Here is a 13,022-nt window from a genome sequence, read left to right as displayed (position 1 = left end):
TTTTTTTTGCATGCAGTTCTTCTCTTCCTAGGAGGAAAAGGAAATTATTTTCTTTGAATATATTGAAGGCTGCTGATGAATTAAGTCATTCGTAGAAATCTTAGTGCATTGATTGATAAACTAGGACATATACACGTTTTCCTTGTCTGTTCCTTGCTCCTGCTTTTTCAAATATTTTTCTGCCACTGTTGGTGATTGCATATTGTTGAGATGAGTTCCTTTCGTTTCTGAAAGGGTATGAACATGGTGAGTTATTTTCAGTGATTTTTTTTTATCAGCAATAAAAAATAAATAAATGGGAACCATTTCAGGGTGGTTCAATCCTTATACACAAATACACTTTATCATTCTCCTAACTAGAATAGCCTACCAGATTGACAAAGACACTACCTTAAAAAAAAACACAAAAAGGGCATTAAGAGACCAACCTTATACACGAAAAAGGATTCAAAACTCAATTAGAATAAGAAAACCAAGCATTATTTTCAGTGATATCCTAGTTATTGGTTGTGGTGGTAATAACTTGGTGCCGTGTTCAACTTCAATGATCTTTTATGTAATTCTTTCTAGTCAAAATTCTAAATGTTCTAGGCTTTAGTTTGACTTATATTTCATTATTCTTGTATTTTGTTTTGTGAGTGTAGATTTGTAGGTGACAGTGTAGAGGTGATTCAGTGTCATTGTTTTTAACTTTGAAGATGGAAGGCTTTTAAGCTAGTTTATCCATTAATTAGTTTTCTTTCTATGATGATGTTAAAGGGGAAACCTATAAATCAATCATATTATGTTTTACTTGTTTTTTTGTCCAATTGAACTATATATTTAACATATTTGTTGATGAAAGTAATTAAAATGTAAAAAATAAAAATGTATACATAATCAAGGTAAATATTTTTGTTTAAGATATCAAATTATACTATATAATAGTATATAAGAGATTGAAATTTCATCAAGTCAGTTTTAAAGTTGGATTAAACTTAAATTTTACTATTAAGATAATAATTAATATGGTGTTGTGTCACTCTATTGGATTCTTCTAGTTCCACGCTTAAAATTCCAATTTTGAGTATGAGGTGCGTTTAGAAGTTCATATTTGACAAGAAATAAAGTTAAAATTATAGTATATAAATAAATCCACTCACTGTTTTAAGAGTTTTTAAAAGTAAAACAAAAAAGTAGTTAGAAAAGAGTTTTCAAACATAAGTTCATCTAAGTAGAGAATAAGCACAAATCTAACCTTTGTGTTTGGATAGAAAATTAAAATTTAATCGTTAATGAGACATTTGAATAAAATAAAATTGAATTGATTTCATTTTAAATTGATTTATATTTCAAAATGGGAAAATTTTTAAATTTTTGTTTCTTAAAATATGAAATCATCTAATTTTAAATAACTTCAGTTCTTTATAAAATTTTACAAATAGCATGTTGTTTTATAAAATATTTAAAATTCTTTATGAGAATGAATTATTCTATTTTTAAATTTCTTATTTAATTACATTATAAAGAATTAGTAGGATAATAAAAGCTGCCCATAAAATAAAAGGTGAGTTATTGGTTCTTGAATTGATTACCTTTCCTTAAGAAACCATGAAGGAAAAAGGTGAATGAGATGGAAAGACGATATAATTTTCTTATAGCTGTAATCACAGAAGAAAGAAGATGAAAAGAGGAAGCTTACTTAGTTTTGAAGGGGTAAAAAGGAAATCAAGGTCTTGACATAGGAAAATCATTCAAAATAAGAGTAAAATAGTCATTTTCAAAATTGGAGAGGTGCGGAAAGAATTTTGATAGAAAGAAACACTTTCCTGCACCTCTATACCTTCTTGTGCCAACTCATAAGTTTTTTTTTTATTCCAAAAATACTTTTTTTTAATATTTTAGATTATATAGTTCAGAAGTTTTTTTCTAATCCAAAATTAACTTCCGGATTATGTAATTTGAAAGTTTTTTGTGATTAGCTTCCAGATGACATAATTCGGAAGTCTTTTCTATACATAAGATTAACTTTTGGATTACATAATTTGAAAGTTTTTTTTTTTCCAGATGTTTGATGAGCTTTTGGATTACATAATCCAGAAGTCTTTTCTAAATATGAGATTGACTTTCAGATTATGTAATCTGAAATATATCCAGATTACATAATCCATAGGCTTATTTCAAATCCAAAAAAGAGTTTTGGATTTTATATCTAAAGAACACTTCCGGATCCAAAAGTATCTTTCAGATTATGTATGGGATTGACACAAAAAAGGATAAAATGGTATTTTCACATTTAGTATGAGGGTGATACAAGAAGGTATGGAGGTATAGGAAGAAAGAGTCAACACCGAAATAAGAATGAATCAACTAGTTTGAGAGGAAATGAGTTGGGTGAGAGAAAGGCAAACAAATGAGAGAAAACTATAACCAAAAATTCATTTTCGAAATGTTTATTCCTGTACCTTCATATGTTCTTCTGTCACCTTGATACAAAACGTGAAAATACTTTTTTATCCTTTTTATACCACTCCCATAGAGTAACTTCCGAATTATGTAATCTGAACATGTTTTTGAAAAAATTTTCCAGATTACATAATCTGGAAGTTAAAAAAGATTTCCGGATTATGTAATCCAAAAAATTAATTATGGATATGAAAAAAGCTTCCAGGTTATATAATCTGGAAGTTAATTATGAATTTGAAAAAAAGATTTTTGGATTACGTAATCCAAAATATTACAAAGGAATATTTTTAGAAATAGAAAAAAAACATAGAGGTGCATGAAGAAACACTCAAACACTCTTCACTTTGAAATTCTGAAATTTTTTAAAACGAATCTCTGCCAACATGGGAAATCAACAAGATATTTCAATTTTGAAAATTTTCCAATTAGATGCAAAGCAAAAGATTTTGACTATGTTGAAGTCAAAATTAATAAATTTATAATAAATCATAGTGCTGATAAAAAAAAGTAATAATAATAAATCATAGTTTGTAATTGAGTAATAGTGTAAAACAAATTTACATTGTCATGATATAATCCTATTTTGTCTTCTTAAAGTGTCACTAATAAAAAATTATTTGTTTAATAAAAAACACCTTAAAATGTCTTTAAGCTTGTTCATCGATGAAGACTTCTTCTACCCGAGCCACACCCACCAAGGTAAAAGATCTTCAGAATTTAATGGAACAACTTGAAACAACTAAACAAAGGAAATTTTAGTACAACAATACATTAATGTACGAGGATCAATTATGAGAATAATTAGGTCAAACGTTAAAAAAATTAACTGAAGAAAGATATTTTTTACAACAGAATAACAAATTTAAATATATTCTAATAAAAAAAACCATTGATTGGATATGATATCACAACCTTACTTTTTTTGGATTGATGTACATGTAAATTCATCAATATTTGTTAATGGAATTTGTGTAGTGTGGCCCTACAATGGTGGCTTCATCATTCTTTGAGAGCTGTCAAATTCTCTACCTAATCCTACTTGCTTTCCACTTTTGATTTCAAAATTGCTTTTATTTATATATCAAAGTTTCTTATGTGGTTACCCACTCTTTTTCTTAAAGTGTGTAAAATAAATTGGAATTACGTTTAATATTAAATTATATTTTGACATATAATTGTTGCACACCTCTTCAAGAAAGAAAGTAGGTGTGCATTAAGAAATACTTATGGAAGTTTGCTAATTTATGTCCCCTAGTTTTTTTTTATAAAAAGTTTCTTAATGAGCCATAATTATGATTAATATATTCCCTCTAAAAATAAGTTAATATATTTTAATAAATTAATATATATATTGGATAAAAGATATTCATAAATTGATTGTGGAAAAAAAATCTTCAAAGACCTAAAATTTACTGTTATTGAATATGATATTTCTGTTGAAACTACAACCGAACATATCAATAAAGATGAGAAAATAATCAAATAAACATTTGTTACATACACATGCATAAAAAAAAAGCATACATTTCTAAAAAATAGAGTGAAAGAAAAACACATTTAAGGAAATATTCTTAATTATCACGATAAGAAAATCATTAAATAAAAATCAATTTTACAGACTAAAAATAATTAGTTGTTATAGTGACTAAATTAGAAATCATTTTAGAAACTAAAAAAGATTATAGTTTCCTAATTAGTTTTTATTATTGTTAGATGGTTTCTGAATTGGTATTTAATTAACAATCAAAGTTTTTGCTACCAAATTTAGAATCTAAATAATTGGTTGTTAATTAGATACCAATTTAGAAACCATTTAACAATAACAGAAACTAATTTAGAAACAAAAATTTTGTTAGTCTCTTAAATGGTTTTTAATTTAGTCACTATAACAACTAATTATTTCTTGTCTATAAAATTAGTTTCTATTTCATGATTTTTTTTAGTATATATACATACAGAGAATAATAGCTCCTCAAGCATACAACAAAACAAAGATAATCACTAAAAAATCGTTACACGTTACCCTAAAAAGCACTAGATGATTCGTACAAATCATTATACAATCTCCATAAACCATTAGATGATCTTTACATACTACTACAAAGTTACATATTACTAAATCGTCATTAAACAATCTTCGACACATATAAGAATTGGTATATTCCTTAAATATCCCTATTAATTTTATTATGTATTGACCGATTATTAGACGCTCACAACATAATCTTCAATATTCAATTAAGTTATTTTGTTTGTGTGAACATTTTTTTTTATACACAACATATAGTTTTTAATAACTAATCAAATACTTCATTAGTTTTTAATAAATTTAGTTATTTAATTAAGAATAATAAACGAAGGAATGCAGTGATATAGTTATTACTTGTTTTGTACCTCGATCTAAAGGAGAAAAATGTTTTGTCGTGATTCCACACTAATCTCCATAACATGACGTGAAGTATCTGAGTATTAGGTGGCAATAACTACCAATAATTAATTTAAAAAATAATAATGTTTAAGCATGGTGGTTTAGGTTTATACAATTTGTTCACGTTCCTAGTCCTTGTTTTGTTTATGTTGGTGCACATGTTTGGTAGCTTTTTGTGTTCAGCTCGAATAAATAATGAGATAAATGAATCATATTTTTTTATTAAAAATTCAAAGCTTGCTCATCAACTATCAACTTGACTTTCCAAAAATGTGAAGTTTATTTTAGAAAATAAAATTTTTCAATCATTTATAAAGAAAATTGAAGAAAATTTTGCATGTTTTTCACCCAAATTGAGTTCTTTTCATAATTTTTTTTTGTATAACTTCTAAAATGTCACCCATGTATAACAATTTATATGTCAGTTAGTACAATCGAAAGAAGAAAAATTAAGATAAAATAAATTGTAATAGTACATATTTAGTTATTTAATGAAAGATAAAAGACTGTTAATTTAATCTTAAAAATAATATAATGTAGTTCCAATCGAGTAAAAAAAAAGTATGGTTTGATTTCTAAATATTGTAATTTTATGATAAAATAATTGTTAACACAAGGTCAAATTAATAATTCAAAATAAAATTTAAAGATAATGTTGAAGATCTCACATTAACTAGAAATAAGATAATATTATATATAAATAAGTGTAAATCTCAATTTTTTATGAATCTGTTTTATATAATTGAATTAGTTTAAAGTTATTTTTTATGAGCATTAAAAAATTATATAAATGGGAGTAATAGGGATACTTCAACCCATGTCCACTCCTTAATATGTATTAGAACTTTTACCTTTTTTTTTATCAACAAGTCAAAAATAAATAAATAAATATGGGCAACTTCACGGGTGGTCCAACTCTTATACAAGACATAACATAACAAGACCCATCAATCTCCTTCCAGTTTGCCTATACCATACTATACTACAGAAAAGCAAACAACCCAACCAAAAGAAGAAACTAAAACCCTTCCTACAAGAACAAACTATCACAAAGTTCAAAGTCACTTAATCGAAAACATACAGGCTGGGGCACTCAGAATAAGAAAAACAAGCAGGAACAAATTTAGACGTTATCCAAGACCATACCTTTAATTGGGCCAATGTGAATATTTCTGAATGATCTATCACTCCACCTTTGAAAATATACTTATTCCTGTGCTTCCAAATTTCACCAACAAACACTTTCCCAAATCACATTTACCTGAACAGGAACATTTAATAAATTAAAATGTGAGAAGTGTGATACAGGGTCATGATGATCTACTGACGTTAACCCCATCCAAGCATATCACTTATTCCAAACTAGTCAAACAAACCTGCATTCGAAAAACAAATGTCTTGTTGACTCCACTTCCACCCTACAAAAACAACAAAGGTTGCTAACAATTGCAACCCCACGTCTTTTCAAGTATTGTCTTTAGAAGCAATTGAATTGAGCAACACTCTCCATGCAGTGAACTGAACTAAAGGCAAGGCATAAGTCTTCCACAGAGAAACAAATAGACTAACTCCCTCGGAAGGACCTCTTAAAATATCATAAGTAGATTTTACTGTGAACCCTTTATCCTTACTATCATTCCAAACCCAACTGTCTTCATAATCCAAGACTAGGGGACCTTTCCATGCACCTCTTGTAGCAACATACCTACCTGATTTTTCTCCCAATCAAACATACCTCTTCTCTAGGCGAACTTCCACTTCCATCTACTATTAAACCACTCCCCACAAGACTCTAAATTACCTTCTTTGTTACAAAACAAGGAAAATAGTCTTGAAAATTTACTTTTCAAGTCTTCATCAAACGACCTCAGACCACCATGTTTAGTTTTCACGCATGAGTTGGTAGATTTAGTATCAGAAAATTGTGTTGGAAATTTCACATCAACTAAAGATAAATACTATATAAGTGGATGAAAATCTTGTATTTTTATTTTTATTTTTGATAACTAAATTTACTGTAAGTTATATACCATCAAATACAGGTAATTTACCTTCAAATCAATGACAAAATTTAAAAATATTTATGAATGATGAACTTTTTTACATCCCAAGCTATTTCTTACGGAAGAATTGAAATGTTTTAAATAGGTTGAGTATATATATATATATATATATATATATATATATATATATATATATATATTTGAGCCTTTATTCAAAAGAATAAGATTATGCATATATCCAGTGAGGAAGCTTCCACATGGCAAGATTATAATAATTGCAGAACACCTCAGACCCACTTTGTTTGACTCAGTTAGGTCATCATAATACACATAGATGTGTTCTAAAAGCTTCCAATGTGAGGATTAAAAACAAGAAGAAAATGTTTTTTTTGGAAAAGAATAAAAATAGTGAATATGTTGACAATTCTTTGCTTCTTTCCTAGTTACTCCCTTCGCTAGAAGCAATCATTCATAACAATAATAAAATTCATTTATATAATTGGAACCTTAAATAAGTTTTATATCCATTAAAAAAATAGATTATTATCACATATACTTAATATCTAAGTGTTAACATTTCTTTGGATACAATCTTCTTTCATTTACACTTATAAAATGCTAAGATTTTAAAATATAACGTGAGATTTACAGAATTACATAAAATTTAATTAAGAATAAAAATTACTTTAAAAAATATGTATATGTGTATATATATATTGACTACCTTTCTCTTCAAAAGAATAATATATTAAAAAGTTGTTAACATTTCTTTTAAGTTTTGTTCTGTATAAAGGAGAAATAAGTTGATGGAGATAAAATGGATGAGTTAAAATAAAATAAAATGAAATTAAAGGTGTCATATTTTAGACAAAACGAGAAAACAAAAAATGAGAAAAAAATAAGTGACAAATTATATAATAAATACTACTAATATTTTTTTATATTTTCTAATTAACAAGTTGATTTTATCATCTTTTATCTTTTAAAAATAATCTTTTACCCTTAATTATTTTAATAAAATCCACATTATTCTTTTGATAAATTAAGTAAATTTATTAAGTCAATTAAAGAAATAAATGGTTTAGCACTATTTAAAGTAGGTAAAGATATGAAAAATCATTTTATTAGGATAAAAAATACAAAAACAATTTTTATCATAATTATTATAATTTTTTATTAAATTTTATAGAAAAAAGAAGAAGTAGGTAAAGATGGTGACTGCAATCTAAAAGTTGACAACCACAAATTAAAAGTTGATGTATATATATTAAATTGGCATTACTATGGCATGATGGTGATGCATAATTAAAATTTCTATGTTTGCCTGTGCTTTTTATAATATATGATCCTTTGATTTGAATATTCAACCATCACAACATTTCCAGCAGATGCAGACATTGGTTTTTGCAATATCACTTCTTTGATTTTGAACATATAACAGTAAGTTAATTATAATATCTTAATGATGTTTTTCAAAACATTCTATTATTATTTTAACTAATTTAATGAAATTTATTATAACGGTCGATACCGGATGAATTAGTCGATGGTTGATTGATGATCCTAGTATTCAATAAAGGCATTCAATAATTGAGCAACAATTATTATAAAAATTCTGTACAAATAATGATCATGTCTCATTGAATCTGGGTGACATTCTCGAAAAATAAGTTAATATTGATTTAGTAAAAGATATAATCCAAATATATCAATATACCAATATATCTCCCTATAAATCAGGGATCATATTGCAAATCAATTAACACTGATATTTGATAGAATCGATCTATCACAACAAAGGTCATGACTAAATACTATAAATAAATCATTTACAGAGGTGTGTAAGGTACGCTTGAATCAATTTTCACTATACACTACACAGAGTACTGTCAGAGTACCATTTCCAGGTCATCTCCGACTTAACTCGTGCAATTAAAGGAGGAGATTTGAAGTGAACACACCAACAATTGTACAACTAGTCTCAGGTACTATTTAGGCCCTATTTTACCTATACAGGTACATTTATATTTATATCTTAACTGAACTGTAAATCTAACTCAATATACGTGAAACACTATATAATAGGTGGCTAGATAACGACTATCAACTTAACAATTTTTTTTTGAATAATCTCTAAATAACTCTGATACCATATATAAAATAGTTATATTACAAAATATTCTTATATTAAATTAATATATTATACGGTTCTTATGTGTCACATGATTCTTAATATTCACCAGCTTTCTTCATTGACCACCACTTTCCAAGTAGCATATGGAAAAAGAATCTGAATGCATTAGGTAGAAAGATGAGGGTGACAGAGTCAATAACCACTCACTATTTTATCTACATATGGTTATAGAAGTTGGTGACACAGTAAATGGAGTTGGTATTATATATATTGTCACTGCCACAGGTTCCTCTAATCACAAATCTTAAACCTTTCTGCTATACATTTTTCTGTGGAAATTATAGGAAGAATGGCTAAAGCAATTGCAGCTTCTTTCTTGGTTCTGATGCTGGCTCTTCCCACTGTATTTGGTGTTGACTATACTGTTGGTGACAGCAGCGGATGGAGCTCAGGGGTTGATTACAGCACCTGGGCCTCTGGTAAAACTTTCAAAGTTGGTGACAATTTGGGTAAGTCTCTTCAAGTTCTTGATCTCTAGAGCTGCTAAAATTCTTTGAAAAGGAACAAAATTAGCACAAGAACTTAAGAAGCAATGTTTATATGTATATCATGTTCTCTCATCAAGTTTCACTTGACTTCATACTTTTAGTCCATGTTTTATGATGAGAAGAAAATAATTGGATTTAGTTGATTCTTCTTTTACCACTTGCTTTATCTCTCCAAAATTGTACACTATAGTCACATTCTCTCAATATCACAGGTAAATTTTTAACTGTATATATTTTTGTACTTGTCACATACAGAAATGATTGATCTTATTGTTTTTCAATGATGTTCTGTTCTAAAGCTAACCAATTTGTCATGTCTTATGTTGAAAAAAAAAAGTGTTCAACTATGATTCCAGCCATGAAGTTGATGAGATTGATGAGAGTGGCTACTCCAGTTGCAGCTCAAGCAACACCATCAAGAACTACAAAGATGGAAACAGCAAAATTGCATTGTCTACAACAGGGAAAAGGTACTTCCTGTGCCCCAGGCCAGGGCACTGTGCTGGAGGCATGAAGCTGCAGATCAATGTGGAGGCTGCCAGCTCCACCACCCCAACCACCCCTTCCACCACCCCTTCCACCACCCCTTCCACCCCTTCCACCCCTTCCACCAACACCACCTCACCATCAGCAAAGCCCAGTGGAGCAGTTGGAGTTTCCAGTGGCATTTCCCTTCTGGTGGCTGCTTCAGCAGTTGTTCTTGGTTTCATGGGCTAGGGAAGAGACAGTGCTGCTTTCACCTTTATTCATCAACATGTTCTTCTTTTCTTTGAGTTCCTGTGAGCTTCTTTTGATTCACACATGTTTACTTCATCTTCATGTCTATCACCCTTTGATCTTTGAAAATGACACATTTTCTTCAACATTTTGTTTAACATTTTCATTTATTACAAGGCAATGTAATCTTATAATAAAATAATTTTATTCTGCCATCCAATTATAAATAATTATGCATGATAATTTTTTATAGCAATTATTTATAAAAGTATATCTACAATAATTCAGATTAATTAATAAAATATTTTTTTTACTTAAAGAGAAGATTTGTTAGTATTTTCTTTAACATATGAAATGGGTTGATATAATATATATTTGAAATTTGCGTATTGTTTGAATAATTTATATAGTGAGAAAAAATCGTATTTCATCTTAATCTTTTAAATTAGTAATAATTACAATGTCATGATAAGATGAAAAACTTTTTCTTTTCACTTTCTTATTATAGCTTCTATGATGGTGTCATTTTCTTTATTTTGTTATCTTCCCATTAACAATTATTGACCAAGAAACAATATTGTACACTCCACTTTAAGTAAGTGGTGGTCTTTTTCACAGGGAAGAAAGAATATATAAGAAAGTATGAAGAAAGATGAACTTTTGAATTTTTTTTTTCTATTCAATCTAAAATTTAATTATTTTCACTGAGATATACTTTTGTTCCTTTTTTTTTTCTTATTTTAATTTTGTCATTGAAATTTAAAATATTTCAACCATGTGGGCAAATAATCAACTACATCAATTAAATATTTTACTGATAAACTAATGCATCATGTTATTGGCTTCTTATGAATACAACTGGCACCAAATCATTAACAATTATTTTTAATTACTACTTATAGATTGAACCAACCACTACCACCACATGCTTATCACTTTGAATTGCCCTTCGTGTTGAACTTTTATTTGTTGATAATTATTCTTTGACAAGATTGCTCATAAAAAATAAATAAAATTCTTTGACAAGATTTATTTATTTTCCAAAATCTTAGTGCAAATAATATATATATAATATTATATTAGGTTGACAACCATTACTACAAGAAAATCATGAAATAAAAATCAATTTTAGATACCAAAACCATCAAAACAAGAAAATCATGAAATAGAAATCAATTTTAGATACCAAGAATAATTAGTTGTTATAGTGACTAAATTATAGACTATTCTATAGACTTAAAAATATTTTGGTTTCTAAATTAGTTATATTATTGTTAAATAGTTTTTAAATTAGTAACTAATTAGCTACCGAGGTTTTAAATGTCAATTATTTAGATTCTAAATTTAGTAGCAAAAACTGGTAGCTAATTAGATACCAATTTAGAAATCATTTAACAATAATAGAAACTAATTTAAAAACCAAAAGTTTTTTTAGTTTCTAAAATGGTCTCTAATCTAGTCACTATATCAACTAATTATTTTTTATTTCTAAAATTAGTTTCTATTTCATAATTTTCTTGTAGTGCATAAAGTTGGTAGACTTGAAAATTTTCGCGAATAAAATTTTAAAATATATGGAAGGTCTTATAGATATAGTTTCTTTTATAGTTAAAAAAAATTAATTAAATAAGAATATTAAGTTACTCCAACACTTTTATTAGTGAGTTTTAGATACAAAGGTAGAAAGAAAATTTTATCTTTTATTTTTGTACGAGGGTTGAAACACTCCTTAAATGGATCAATTTAATTTAATTACTTATTACCGATAAAAAAAAGTTACTCCAACCCTTTTAAAGAAACCTACTTTACTTAGTGATATCGTTTTTTAATTAAATAAAGTTTTATCTTAAAAACTTATATAATAAATAATTTTATGAAATGTGTCACATACCATATAAAACAAACTCCAAGAGAATAATGTATTATTGGGGATGAGTAATGGTGCAAATTAAATATTGTTGGTGCCTTTATTCTTGGGGTCATGTGTATATAAAGACACAATTTTTAAATTTAAAATGGCTTAAGACAACTAGATGGAGTGGTTAGGGTGTGAGCAAAGTGTGGATAACAAGTTTCAAACTCACAAAATGGATTTCACAAAGTCAATGTGGTCCTCCACATAATCTACCACTTTTTACCACTTCCTATAGTTTATATAATGAGAAGTACAACTCCTCCACATCCATAACTTAATTAACCTAACTCTAGGTGTCACATTATGAATTAAATTTTAATTTACATGTAAGTTTTTCAATTATGGAGTTTTAATGTCAACACTTGGACAAAAGTACTAAAGTTTATGGGTACATACAAAGAAATTGGTAGAAGAATTTACCAACAAATTGTACTTAATTAACCTAACCCTAAGACTCACAATCTGAATTCATTTTTAATTTACATGTCAGCAAAAGTTTTATTTTTTTTCTATAAGTATTTATGAATGGTTAGGTTATAAATAAGATAATAGATGAACTTTTGCAAAGGATAAGTGTAAAATTAATCTTAATTTATATAAAAGGTTTTTTTATATATATATATATTAAGTTATCTAAATTATCTCGAATATTTAAGTGTGATTATGGTTTGAGAGTGTTATACTCTATGATTAATTACATGCTTGAAATTTCAATTATTGAGGTTACTTTATGTTATGTGGCCAACGAGGAAAGAGAAAAGGGTACAATTCCTCCGATGTGGGCTTTTGGGCTATCACAATTTAAAGCCCGTTTAATGTTGAACTTATAAAA

At 27.5% G+C, this 13,022-nt stretch overlaps 1 protein-coding gene across 1 annotated transcript; it reads left to right on the top strand.

Annotated features, from left to right (window-relative positions):
* The first annotated feature begins 9,137 nt into the window (after positions 1-9,137).
* On the top strand, positions 9,138-10,421 carry LOC137818824 (stellacyanin). The gene is made up of 2 exons (XM_068622440.1): positions 9,138-9,519; positions 9,896-10,421. The coding sequence occupies exons 1-2, from the start codon at positions 9,360-9,362 to the stop codon at positions 10,273-10,275; spliced, it is 540 nt and encodes a 179-aa protein (XP_068478541.1). The 5' UTR covers positions 9,138-9,359; the 3' UTR covers positions 10,276-10,421.
* The last annotated feature ends 2,601 nt before the right edge of the window (positions 10,422-13,022 follow it).

The sequence above is a fragment of the Phaseolus vulgaris genome, chromosome 10 (genome assembly GCF_051622355.1).
Source record: "Phaseolus vulgaris cultivar YP4 chromosome 10, ASM5162235v1, whole genome shotgun sequence".
NCBI classification, from domain to species: domain Eukaryota; kingdom Viridiplantae; phylum Streptophyta; class Magnoliopsida; order Fabales; family Fabaceae; genus Phaseolus; species Phaseolus vulgaris.
The sequence above is the reverse complement of the archived record's forward strand: the minus strand, read 5'-3'. Positions and strand labels throughout refer to the sequence as shown.

Excerpts from the sequence above, each read along its gene's own strand:
- LOC137818824 (XM_068622440.1), top strand. The coding sequence starts at position 9,360 with ATGGCTAAAGCAATTGCAGCTTCTTTCTTGGTTCTGATGCTGGCTCTT. Across the intron at positions 9,520-9,895 it reads CAAAGTTGGTGACAATTTGG|TGTTCAACTATGATTCCAGC; the intron begins GTAAGTCTCTTC and ends GAAAAAAAAAAG.